At 42.0% G+C, this 13,305-nt stretch overlaps 1 protein-coding gene across 1 annotated transcript in view; it reads left to right on the top strand.

Moving 5' to 3' along the window:
* The window catches only part of L1CAM (L1 cell adhesion molecule), an 80,386-nt gene that overhangs the window by 27,070 nt on the left and 40,011 nt on the right, over positions 1-13,305 (top strand). The window contains exons 12-16 of the mRNA XM_083355811.1: positions 1,060-1,219; positions 1,312-1,440; positions 3,127-3,218; positions 4,877-5,074; positions 5,520-5,590. Of these exons, the coding sequence (XP_083211937.1) occupies positions 1,060-1,219; positions 1,312-1,440; positions 3,127-3,218; positions 4,877-5,074; positions 5,520-5,590 (650 nt within the window). The remainder of the gene's footprint in view (positions 1-1,059; positions 1,220-1,311; positions 1,441-3,126; positions 3,219-4,876; positions 5,075-5,519; positions 5,591-13,305) is intronic.

The raw sequence follows: 13,305 nt of genomic DNA, 5'->3' as shown, positions 1-13,305 counted from the left end.
GTGGCAGGTTATGCCAGACTTTTTACTATTGGTCAAAACATCAGAGGCATCTGTAAAATCCAGTGAAATGAGCATTATGTCATGATACTCTATTCCTTACACACGTGCATATGACATGATGACAATAAATATCAAAAGCTTGTAATACAATGTTGTGATGCTTATTTCATCATTTGTCTCCTCCTTGCCCCCCCTACCAATGCCCACATGAATGAGGTTCTGCCATGCCATCTGCCTGTGGCATCAGACTAAGCTTTTAATCTGGAAAGACTTTCCGAGCGTTCATATCACTCCTGGGAAGAGAATGAGTTGGTGTTTATTTATGCTTGCCAATAAATTCTTTGTACCTAAAGATGCATTGTCTTTTCTCCAGTGTGGAGAATGGCTTAAAGATAATCTCTTCATGTGGAAAGTGACCTGAAGACTTTTATTTAAAATTAAGTAGATGGCAGTTTTACTTGGGACCCAATGTAATGGATGTTTTAGAGAACTGTGATGCTGTCAAATGTGAAATGATTTGTTTATGCAATACACTGAACCATAGATCAGCAACTAACAACATTTCAGCCTACCAAATTGTGTGACTTCAGCCCACAAGGATCCTTTGTGGTTCAATGCATTGTGGAAACCCAAAATTAGCTCAATTGAGTAAAGCACAATTAAGCTTTATGTGAACTTAATAAAAGAGTAGCATAAACAGGTTGGTTGAAAATGTTTTTTTTTCTGGCTCCTTTCTAGGCATATGCTAGGCTAAAATGTTGCCTTGTTTGTGGTTCAGTCTGTTTTGAGTAGACAGTCTTTGTGAAAAATGCAGGACAAATTTTCAGCAGAAGGAATCACGTTTTACTTCCTTAAGGTGAAAATGAGGGACTGCTGCTGAGATTTTCAAGCTGGAAAATGTCTTGGGCCAGTCATAGTTGTATTAAGGAGCATTCAAGCCATGCTGAAGAATGATTAAAAAAAAGCCAAGTGGGATAAATGTATGAGAGGACAATAGATGCCCACAGTAAGACTTCATGGGTGGAAAGGCTACAATACAGTATTCCATTCCTATTGCAGGAGCCACACAGATTGAAGAGGGACCTATCAACATGGAAAAGAAGCAAGGTGAGAGTGTGACGTTCTACTGCAAGGTACTGTTTGATGAGAGTATTCCGAAGCGTGGTATCCAATGGCGCCTAGATGGAGAAGATATTGAAGAATCAGATGACAATAACAAGTAAGTTCAAAGAGCACAATCATGTTGAATAAAAGCTTAGGGTTCAAAGGACTTTTGCATTAACTTTACTCTGACCGTTGGTCTTTCCCTAGATACATCATTGGTGACATGTCCCTGACAGTCACCAACGTGGACTACTCTGATCAAGGAACATACAGCTGCCTGGCTTGGACCACCCTTGACTCTGTAGAAAAAAATGCCAATCTTTTGGTGTATGGCAAGTACCAAAAAAGAGGAAAGATTAGATCCGGATTGTTTCTCTCTTTAGGTTAAACTTCAGACCAGGGCAATCTCAAAGGGATGCAGTGATATTCCTGACACATGGGCACTAAATTGGTATTTTTTTAAAAAAGCACTACATTTTTGCTGTGTATCTATTTTTGCAGTTTGGCCCATGTATATTTCTGGCAAAGCCATGTACAGTACAGCACTTTTACGACAATAAAAACCTAATTGAAACAAAGCAACTTGTCAATAAATAAATAAAAATAACAGCAATTATGTAACAGTGATATATAGATGAATATAGATGAATTTCAAGAAGGGAATGCCAGTTCCAAAAACAAGGTTTCAGATTATGTTTTGAAGTAATTAAAAAGGTGTAAACTGTACCATAATGGGAAGGGATTTGTATAGCATTGAGACAGCTACGGAAAAGGCTCTTTTTTGTGTTGCGTTGTTACTTACTTTCCTTACTTTTTCTTTTAAAATGGTTATTGTTTTTAATTCTTTAATTCACTTTAAATTCTTTTTTTTAAAAAAAAATACAGATAGTTCTTGATTTATAACAGTTCATTTAGTGACCATTCAAAGTTATAACACCGTTGAAAGTGACTTATGAACATTTTTCACGCTTGGCAACTGACTCATATTTATGACCGTTGCTGTGTCCTGGGGTGTTGCGATCACTTTTTGCGACTTTCTGACAAGCAAAGTCAATGGGGAAGCCAGATTCATTTAACAACTGTGATATTAACCTAACAACTGCAGTGATTCACAGAACAACTGTTGAACAACTGTGGCAAGAAATGTTGTAAAATGGGGCAAAATTCACTTAACCAATGTTTCACTTAGTGACTGAAATTTTGGGCTCAATTGTGGTCATAAGTCAAAGACTACCTGAATAGGAAAAGCCTCTCCCTCCAGTTGATTCTAGGCAGGCCTCTCTTCTTAGATTCATTCCCTCAGAAATCCAAGTCTGTATGTTCCGATTATTTAATTTTAATGGGATATTACTTGAGAGGAGATTAATTCTTAAAATTAAGCTGGATGATTCACTGAAATGTGGAGAGTTCTAAACATAGATAACAAAATTTATTTATCATATTTATTTTCTGCCCATCTCGCAGTTCAGACGACTTGCAAAATAAAATTTATAAATTATATAAGTATAAATGTAAATGCCATAATTTACATACATATGCAATGTAATTTATGTTTTATTTACATATAAAAACATAATGCATAAGACAAAGCAGACATTGGTCTGTTTTTTTTAATGAGGTGAATTTGTTTCTAGTGTGTTACAAAAATACAGAATGAAACGCAATGAATAATGGTTTTGAGCTACAAATGTACAGAAAACTGACAGTTCCGAATTTTCAGAAATAAGCCTCTGTGTAAACAAGCTAGTTTTAATTACATTTAATCAATCAACAACTTTAAAGGCTACAGATTCAATCTACTTTAGATGGCGGATTACTCTGTCAGCAGATAATTTGTAAAAATTAATGTTGTAATTCCGGCACTGAAGGGGGAGTGAAAGGATTCAAATTTTCACATTTTGACACAGGCATTTCCCCAAAAATCTGTTTTGGGGAAAAAAATCTTGGATTTTTCTTCTGTAGTGAGGACAGACAGGTGGCTGGCTGTCTCATTATAGTCTTTTTTTTGTCAGGCAAACCTAGCCCTGTATCAAATCTGGAGGTGCAGAGGCAGCAGAATCATCAGGTAAAGCTGACATGGACCCCGGGAGATAATCACAACAGAGAAATAAATGGTAAGGAATCATGCTGGGTATCTTGCCATTAAGGAGAAATGACCCCTGATTAATCAGAACTCATGGATTTTCCTTGGAAAAGGCATCCGCAAGGTCTGCTGCTTTCATCAAAATGACAAAAGCAGTCCTGTTGCACCACAATCTTGGGCCTTTTTGTATCCACGTGGGGGTCACGACATGGGTGAGAAAGGGGCAGAGCTGACACTGCAGCTCTGCTTTCATCCTTTGCTTCTCATTTGACACCCTCCCATGGATGTATCTCCTTGGAAGAAGCTTGGGTGAGGAAGCAAGTGGTCAATCATAGTCATCCCTGGCTTCTATTTTTCTCTTATCAGTGGCGTAGCGTGGGGGGTGCAGGGGGGGCCGGCTGCACCAGGCGCAACATCTGGGGGGGACGCGCTCGCACTGAGCTGCTCAGGGAGCCCCAAGGGCTGCACAGAGTTGGCTTGGCTCCGCTCTCGAGCTGCTCTTTCTTGCAAAGCGAAATGAGTCCGGCAGGTGAGATGGGCGGCCACATAAACTGAATAAAATAAATAGAAGCGGCCAACTCTCCGCCCAGGCTCAGGCCAACCGCAAGCGCCCCGCAGGCGCCCTGGCAGGTTTGGCCGAGCGAAGACGGACCCGCTGGCCGGCCGGCCTAGCTTCGTGCGCATGCGTGGCTTTATTTAGCGGGGCTCACGTGCGAGCTTGAATGCAGCGGCTCTTGCAGGTCGGAGCCCCGCCCAGCCGCCCTCGAGAGGGACCCGGAAGCATCCTGCATGCGCGCGACTCTTCTTGGAAAGTCTACGCCACTGCGGGGCGCGTCTTTTCAGCAGTGCCGTGACGTCACCGCCCGCCCGCCCCTCTATTTCCGCTTCCGGTTGCCTTGCCCCGGGTGCTGACAACCCACGCTACGCCACTGTCTCTTATAGCAGCACTTAGGAAATACTTGCAGCTAGAAAGCACCCTAGACAGCAACTTTATATTTCTTTGTTTATATTGCCACTGTTACTTGTGACTTAGCGTAGTTTAACAAAAGACTGATGGGAAAGATGCAGCTGTTTGTGATGTATAAAGTGACTATTCAGTGCTTCCTTACAGATATCTCTGAATTTTGAAGCTAGATATAAATCACACATTGGTGAAAACGCTATTTTTACATTTCCCTGTTTCTGTATACGTGTAGAAATACAGAAACTATTCAGTAAGTCAGGTTGAGCTCCGGATGGCTCCCGACCTTCGCTCCTTCCGACGGGACCTAAAAACACGTTTATTTGAACAAGCCGGCCTGGTCTGATAGGTTTAGGGGTATTTTATGGTTTTGTATTAATTTATTGAATAGGGCTGTAGTATTTAATATTTTTTAATTTTTGTATGTTGTATTTTATTGCATTGCCCTGTACACCGCCCTGAGTCCTTCGGGAGAAGGGCGGTATATAAATAAAATTAAATAAATAAATAAATAAATAAATAAATAAAATAACCCAAATGCCTGGATTTGCACATCATGCTAAACCAAAAATTAGCTTCGTCTATGTACAGGTGCCTTTTAGTTCAGCTTGTAGCATGAACCTAGGAAAGCCGTAGGGGCCTAGTGAAAGGGAATAGCAATTTTAATGAGTTTTTTTTTAAAAAAAATCATTCGAACTCTGAGATGATGTTACCCTTCTCCTTCACAGAATATATTGTGTTTGGTGAAGAAACCAAATTTGGGCCAGCAGAAATGGAATTGTTAACCACCGTCCCAGGGAACCAGCCATGGACTATTCTTCACCTGGCTCCATTCAGAAGTTATAACTTCTATGTACAGGCCAGCAATGACCAGGGGAAAAGCGAATTAAGCAGCCGGTCTGCCAGTCATGCCACAGAACCTGCAGGTAAGAAGGTTCAAGATGCTGGAAGAAGGCTATAGGCAATGTTCCTTGTCATTGTTAACACAACCATACCGTGCACAAAACAGTGCTGCCCCACAAACATTGGCTCCTAATACCCCTAAGACAGGCATTTTCAGTCTGGGAGGCATTTGGTTTTGGTTGATTCAAGACATACCGTGTTTCCCTGAAAGTAAGACCCAATGGGAAAAATAAGCCCTAGCATGATTTTTCAGGACACTTGTAATATAAGCCCCACCCCCAAAATAAGTCCCAGTTAAGATAATCAGACAGACACATTTAGTACCTTATTTCCCCGAATATAAGCCCTAACTGAAGAACAAACTCTAATGCGTCTTTTGGAGCAAAATTTAATATAAGATCGGGTCTTATTTTCAGGGAATCATGGTACAGACATCCCAGTATAACTCTAGTCTCTTTATTTTTTCAGCACCTGAGCGAAACCCATCTGATGTCAGAGGAGAAGGAAATGAAACCACTAATATGATCATCACCTGGACGGTAAAATATTGATTCATTCACCTCAGTGATATTGGTCCCAATCTCTTGTGCTCCTCACCCACAGATTCAGTGCCACTGGCATCATTTGTAGGATTATATTGTAGTGCAAGGAGTGGTTGCTAGAGTTGTTGAGTTTTTACTGAAAAGAAATTCTGAAAAACACCTTGATGGGGCAGTTTTTCAAGGTTGATGGATTTATTTTTCATGGAAGGACTTGTTCTGTTGCATAAGGTCCTTGAGCATGTCTGCACAAATACAGCTCACCATCATGAACACAATCCATGGGCTTAATGTTCTCGGGTATGTAGGAGGCTCAAACAGACGCCACCAAAGAAAGTAAACTACAGTTCAATTAGCTCCAAGGATAGAATAAAGAGGCTTCCAAAAAACAAATGTAGAGGTAGTCCTCAAATTACAACCTTTCATTTAGCAACCAAAGTTACAACGGCACTGAAAAAAGTGACTTATGACTGGTCCTCGCACTTATGGCGATCGCAGCATCCCCACAGTCACGTAATCAAGATTTGGGTGCTTGACAAATGGCATGTATTTATGATGGCTGCAGTATCTCCGGATTCTGTGACTGCCATTTTTAACCTTCCCTGTCAGCTTCCAAGAACAGAGCCAAAGGGACGAATGGGATTCTCTTAACCACCACATGATTCACTTCAGTTATTCACTCAACAACCATGGCAAAAAAGGCTTTAAAATTGGCCGTGACTCACTTAAGAACTGCCTTGCTTAGCAATGGAAATTCTGGTTGTAGTTACAAGTCGAGGACTACCTGTACACGAGTAGAGATCTACATTTGGTTTTTTGCAAGCCTCTTTATTCTATCCCTGCAGCAGATTGGACTGGAACCGTCCCATATGGTGGGACTGAAGGATGGCAACTTCTGGAGGATGGGTACCAGTGCTGCCTTTCAAGGTGATCAGCATTTTTCAAATCCAGCTGCGCACATCCTGTTCAACTCCCCGAATTTTGCGATGTTCGGAAAACAGTTGTGCCCTGATGTGTCTTTGGGGTGGAAGTGTATCTCCATTTTTCAGTTCACACAGTTATCATGAGAAACTTGAGCTGCTTTTGTTTACCTCCTGCCCCCAGAGATCAAGCGGATGAGTATGCAAGAGCTTTTTAATAATAGCTTCTTGACTGTACCATTTCCTCCTGAGAAAGTGTGATTTGTTTCTACCTAATTTGATTTTAAATGGGAAGCAAAGACCATTCATTCTGTATCATCAAGCTCTTGATGCTACATATTTATCACGTGCACATTACGTTTTGTGGTTTATTTATTTATTTTTTTTTTTTTTTTTTTTTTTATTGAAAAGTTTTATAAAATACAATTTTCCTTTAAAAAAAACCCACCTTCCCCCGCCCTCCTCCCCTCCCTACCTCCCCCCTATCTCCCCCCCTCCCCCTCCCCCTCCTCCCTCCCCTACCTCCCCCCCTCCACTTCCCCTCCTCCCCCCTCCCCCCCCCCGACTTCCCAGAGCAAAATACAAGGTATATATCTAAAAGGCAATCATAAACAATCATATACTAACAATTATAAACTCTAAAATCCATCACTCTCTAGCTTGTATATAGTAAACCAATCCTTAATAATACTAAATATATATAAAAAACTAAAATAAAAGAAAACTAGCATCATTCCCATCTATATTCTTCCACAATTCACTATTACCTTAACATATTCTCATTTGCACATTAATAAATAGTTCTTACACAAATTAACCCACATTAACCCACAAAACTTTCTTCCTCTTCCTCTGTAGTAAGTTGTCCATTAATTCCAAATTAAAAAAAAAAAAATCTATTGCCATACATAGCATCCCAAAACTTTTTTTTTTTTTTTTAAAAAAACACAACTACCACTTAACTATAAATATTTTGTGGAAGTTCCATAGATTTCTACTGATCTTATTTTTTTTCCTTTTTTGAGCGTTTTAAGGCAGCACGCGTCACCCTCTGTTCTCTAAGATCATCCAAAAGAGTTGCAGCTTGAACTCCTCCTGTACCCTTCTCGTCTATCTGTGCATCTTCATCCTCTTGATGTTCTCCTTCTCCAGATCCCTCTGCAGCTTCCAGAAGTGTTGATGGGGTTACTTTCAAGACATTATTATAAAAATCATGCGCTTGCTTCACATTACTCAAACAGTACCTTTTGCCATCATACATGAAGCTCAACCCAGCTGGGATCTCCCATCTGAACCTTATATCTCTTTGCTTGAGCTCTTGCACAAGAAATATAAAATCCTTCCTTCTCTTTAAAATCTTTGGAGGAATTTCTTTTAGAACCAAAACTTGTTGACCAGCAATCACAACTTTGGTATCGTAGGCAGCTTGTATAACTTCATCTCTAATTTCCCTTTTTACAAAATAAACCACCACATCTCTAGGCAACTTTCTCTGTTTAGCAATCCACGAATTCACACGAAACACTTTGTCCATACCTTGTTTTAATTCAGATGCTGGATGGTTCAATACTCCCTCAAAAGCCTCAGAAACCAGCTGCTTTAAATCTTCCTTAATATTCTCTTTTAGGCCTCTAATTCTCACAGCAAACTGCATCTGGTAAAATTGAGCCAAGCTCTGTTCACTGTCGATTTTGTCTTTTAAATCTTCAATTTCCAATACTTTTGCTTCTAATAAAGCATTCTTTTGAATCAAATCTTGCACTTGATCATCCAGCACCTCCACACATTTAGCAACTTTTTGCACTGAGGACAAAATGTCTACCTTCATTTCTCTAAGTTTCTGTTCCATCCTTTCTTCCATTCTCTGCTCCAATTTCTCCAATTTCTCCTCCATCTGTAGAAATTTAACACCCATTGACTCCAAAATTAACTGGGTATGTTTTTCAAGATCCTTCGATGTCAATACATCAGGAGAATGCAACGCCTGCAGCAATGATTGTTGTTGCACCGGAGAATTTCCAGCACTCCGAAAAGTTCTAGGGAGAGGTTTAGCCGCCATCTTTTACTTACAATTGTGACGCACTTTCACTTTAAGTTTTAAGCAAAGTCCATCAAGCTTGAGAGTAAAATAAAATCTTCTTCATCTCTTCATCTTTCCCTCTTGTACTGCTCTGCCTGCTCTTTCCCTTTCATAGTCTCTCCTTCAAGCAGGGATGGTCGCAGACGCCTGGCTCTGCTCCATGAAGTCCGGAGCAGAGACGCTAGCCAGCTGGGAGCAGCCCAGGCTACGGGGGAGTTCAATCCTTCAGCCGCCCAAGCTCCAAGCTCAGGCGGCCCCGGAGAACTCAACCCCCACCTGGGGGCTCACCTCCTCCTCTTCTCCCGAGGAGGGGGCTTCAGATTCGCCCGAACAGCTGATCGGCGCTGTTTCGGGCGAAAAAACACCAGCTGAGCCGCGGGCAGCCCGGGAAGGCTCCCTCCGTCGCCGCGGAGCCACCGGAAGTCGTGGTTTATTTATTTATTATTAAACATGTTCTTTGCCATTAGGCATCTGTAAGCACTTAAGGCAGTTTACAGTAATACAAAAGCATATATGCAAATTTGTTACTTTGCTGGCTTCCTGTCCTGTTCAAAATCATATGGGCTACCTCACGGTGAATCTTCCTTTCTTAGGTTATCATGTGTGCCAGTGCTCAACTTCACACGTATGTGGGAGTGACAGAAAACTTGTGTGTATTGCAAGGTCTGGAAGTCATGTTTGTGTTGAAGCAGTGTATGCCCCCACACCCCAATTGTCCATTTTAGTCTCTTAACTCTGTTTGGGTTTGCTGTGTTGTTTGTGTTCCAGCAGAAATAGGTGGCAGCATACCAGTGTGCTTCTCTTCCAGTATTGTCCCTGAATTGTCACGCTTGTCATAATGATAGGTTATTTTGGCTGAATTCCCAGGAAGGAACTGATGCCAGATGCTTCATTTCAGAGCGGTTTCTACCAAATTCAGCTGCTATTCCTGCTACAGCTGGCCTGGCACTGGTTGCTTCGCGTGGTTCATTTGCAGCGCCTAGAAGGAAGATGCCATGTAAAATCCCACACATTTCAAAGACGCCAGTTGCTTTTTGTCTCCTGAATTAGAAATGCCTTTCTCTTCATGGAAAAAGGGGGAGTTGGTTATGGAAATCCCCTTCTTTGTTGATGCCATCAGGATTCCCAGAAGCGCTTTGACTCAAGAGGGATTATTATTGGGATAATAAAACTAGCTTTATAATCAAGAAGCGTTAGGCATATCATGCTCTTATTTGGAGAAGGTGAAATGAGCAGAAGAATTTAATGGAAAAAAATCCTAAGATTTTTTTTTTTTAGAATTTCCCCAGTAGAATTAAGAGCATAAAGCTGGTTTATCACTTTTTAAAAACAGATTTTGTTTGCTTGTTGTTGCTAAGGAGAAGATAAAAAGTAAGCCTTGCTTACAAGTGATATTTACATTTGAGAAGTATAATAGGCAAACTTTGCTTTAGGCATTAGATGGATGACCTCTGGAGAAAACTTACAACAAAACACATTATAAGATATTTGCTTTTTTTCTTGCTCCCATCTCTTCTGTCTTTGTGCCTCCCCCTGCTGGTGTTTTGGAGAAATGCAGTGCTTCCAATGCATGGTTTCCTCCATCTTTTGTCCAGCTGTGTCTTCCTTCCAGATTTGATCATTTCTGCCTTACCTCATGTTGCATCAAGAGATGGAAAAGTAATGCATCTGTTGTTTGGATGGCCAGTTGGGTAGTTACCTATGGCAAGCAATTGTCCATGACGTAACTATCAGTTTGACATTCAAAAAGAAAGTGGCAGATTGCCATTATTTCCCATTTATTTATTTATTAAGCAAATTTAGAGCCTTGGTGGAGCAGTGGGCTAATGCCTCCTTAAGTAACACCAGCTGCCTGCAATTAGTGCAGGTTCGCATCCCACCAGGCTCAAGGTTGACTCAGCCTTCCATCCTTCCGAGGTAGGTAAAATGAGGACCCAGATTGTTGGGGGCAATTAAGCTGACTTTGTAATAATGTCGCTTGGGGGGGTGTATGAAAGCCCTAATAAGCAGGCATATACATAGAATGAAGGCTACTGCTAAGCTTGTAAGCCGCCCTGAGTCTTTGGAGAAGGGCGGGATATAAATGGAATTAAAATAAATAAATAAAATAAAATAAATTTATGTAGCTGCCCAACTTACACATAGTTAACTCCAGGTGGCTTACAAAATGTAAAAGAATCCACCATATAATAAAAGCCCATAAAAAAACTACACTCCCCATGACACCAACCATACAGTCAAATCAGCCTCTTGATTGGCTCCATCTATATCTCCATTCATGGTCCCCAGGCCCACTGACAAAACTTTTTTTTTAGGTCCTTTTGGAAAAACAACAGTCAACTGTACCTCTTGGGGAGTGATGTTCCATAAAGAAAAGCCCACCACCAAGAAGGCCCTTTTTTGTGTTCTCACCAGATGTACATCCCTAATTGATGGACTTAATATACAGACAGTGAAAGTATGCTTTTAAAAACAAGCATGAAAATCCTTGGCAGGCTCATCCCCTTCCACCCCATGTTCCATTTTGTCAGCTGTTGCTCTTTTGCTACTATCTGTTGTGATAGCCATGTGTCTAGAGCAGGGATGTCAAACTCAATTTCATTGAGGGCCGCATCAGCATTGCGATTGCCCTCAGGGGGCCGGGTGGGCGTGGCCTGGGTGGGCGTGGCCTACTGGGTGGGCGTGGCTAGAGTGCATATGGCCTACTGGGTGGGTGTGGCCAGCTCTACATCGTTCGCCTCAAGGGTGCCTATGGGGGCCCGGGCAGGAGTGGGACAGATCTGAGGGTCTCTGGCAGAAGGAGGGTCTCTGGTCCAGGGCCAAGGCATCGGGGGCCGTTCCCTCATTGTTTCCAGGATGGCTTCGCGGGCCGCATGAAACCACTTCGCGGGCCGGATCTGCCCCCCGGGCCTTGTGTTTGACATGTCTGGTCTAGAGGCAGAAAAAGCAGCATACAGACTTACAATAGTTCATTTAGTAACCATTAGAAGTTACAACAACACTGAAAAAATGACTGATGACCAGTTTTCACACTTAGGACCATTGTAGCATCCCCATGGTTATGTGATCAAAATTCAGATGCTTGGCAACTGACTCATATTTATGACCGTTGCTTTGTCCCGGGGTGGTGCGATCACTCTTTGCGACCTTCTGACAAGCAAAGTCAATGTGGAAGCCAGATTCACTTAACAACCATGTTACTAACTTAACAATTGCAGTGATTCGCTTAACAAATGTGGCAACGAAGGTTGTAAAATGGGGCAAAACTCACTTAACAAATTTCTCTCTGAACAATAGAAATTTTGGGCTCAATTGTGTTCGTAAATCAAGGACTCCCTGTATTCTACACCACATAGGCCCTTTTACGATTTCCAATTTGACAACTTTCTGGTGCCATGATTTCTGGGTGTTACAAGAAAAACCAAGAGTGGACATTCTGCAAAGCATAGGAAGAGGTCATAACAAGATGGGAAATCAAAGATCAAGTATAACAGACTGGCCTGTTGCTGAGGGACAGGAATCCATTGGTGCAACAGGATTCTTCAGACTCGGAGTTTTTGATTTATTCACGTCAAAGACCATATTACTAAGATGGACACTACTTGAGAATGTTCATACCTCTACTCTGAGCTACAAAGAGTGTATTTTTAAAATACTATTCACTTTCCTGGGAATTTGGATGGGATGGGCTAAGTCAGGGCTTTTCAACCTTTTCGCCCATTGTACCACTTTTAGGATATGGCATCATCCGAGTACCACCAGTTGCCTAGCAAGGTGTCAAAAACTTGATGACCAAAAAAAAAAAAAGGAAAACAGTGATGAAGTACAGGTAGTCCTCGACTTACAACAGTTCACTTAGTGACTGTTTGAAGATACAATGGCACTGAAAAAAGTGCCCCCCACGCCACAACCGAGCAAGACACCTGCCCGCCTGCCTGGCGACGCTCTTCCTCCTGCCCAAGGTTTTCATTGTTGTGAGCATTTCTGTTGAGGATTGGCAGTCGGGGTGGGGTGCAGGGGTGTTTGGTTTTTATTCCGTCCCCCCCTCTGCTGGGTGGTTGCAGCAGGTTTTGGTTACTTCACATGACCCTGGGACACTGTGACCTTCATAAATATGAATCAGTTGCCAAGCATCTGAATGTAAATCACAAGACCCTGGAGATGCTGCAACATTCCAGCTGATCGGCGCTTCTTCTGGGCTCAGAAGCACCAGGATCAGCGCCAAACTCCAGATGGAGACTGGTGCTGATCCTGGAACTTCCACTGAGCCCTGATAGCCCCGAAGAAGCGCTGATCCTGGCGCTTTCATTGAGCCCTGACAGCCCTGCAACTCCAGCCATCTCTCACTTAGGCTTGTGTGGTGCTGCCACTGGTTCAGCTCATTCCCCTCACTCACTACCACCTTTCTAGGATGGTCGCGTACCATCTGCCAGGTGCCAATGTACCACAGGTGGTACTGGTACCACTGGTTGAAAAGCCCTGGGCTAAGTAATCTAGCCTACTGTGAGTGATACCTACCTCTTTATACTATGGATAACAAAAGCTGACTTTCCTATCACCAGGACAGAAGAAATATGAAGAAAAAAAATACCACCAGGCCTCTGCTTCCTGCATATCTGAAATACCCTTTTTTAAAATGAAAATTAGATCACAGGTTGATTTAAATTCAGGATTAGATTTGGTAAACTCAGCTATAAGGTTGTCCATTATCTATT

Source organism: Vipera ursinii (genome assembly GCF_947247035.1).
Source record: "Vipera ursinii genome assembly, chromosome: 2".
Lineage (NCBI taxonomy): Eukaryota > Metazoa > Chordata > Lepidosauria > Squamata > Viperidae > Vipera > Vipera ursinii.
The sequence above is the reverse complement of the archived record's forward strand: the minus strand, read 5'-3'. Positions and strand labels throughout refer to the sequence as shown.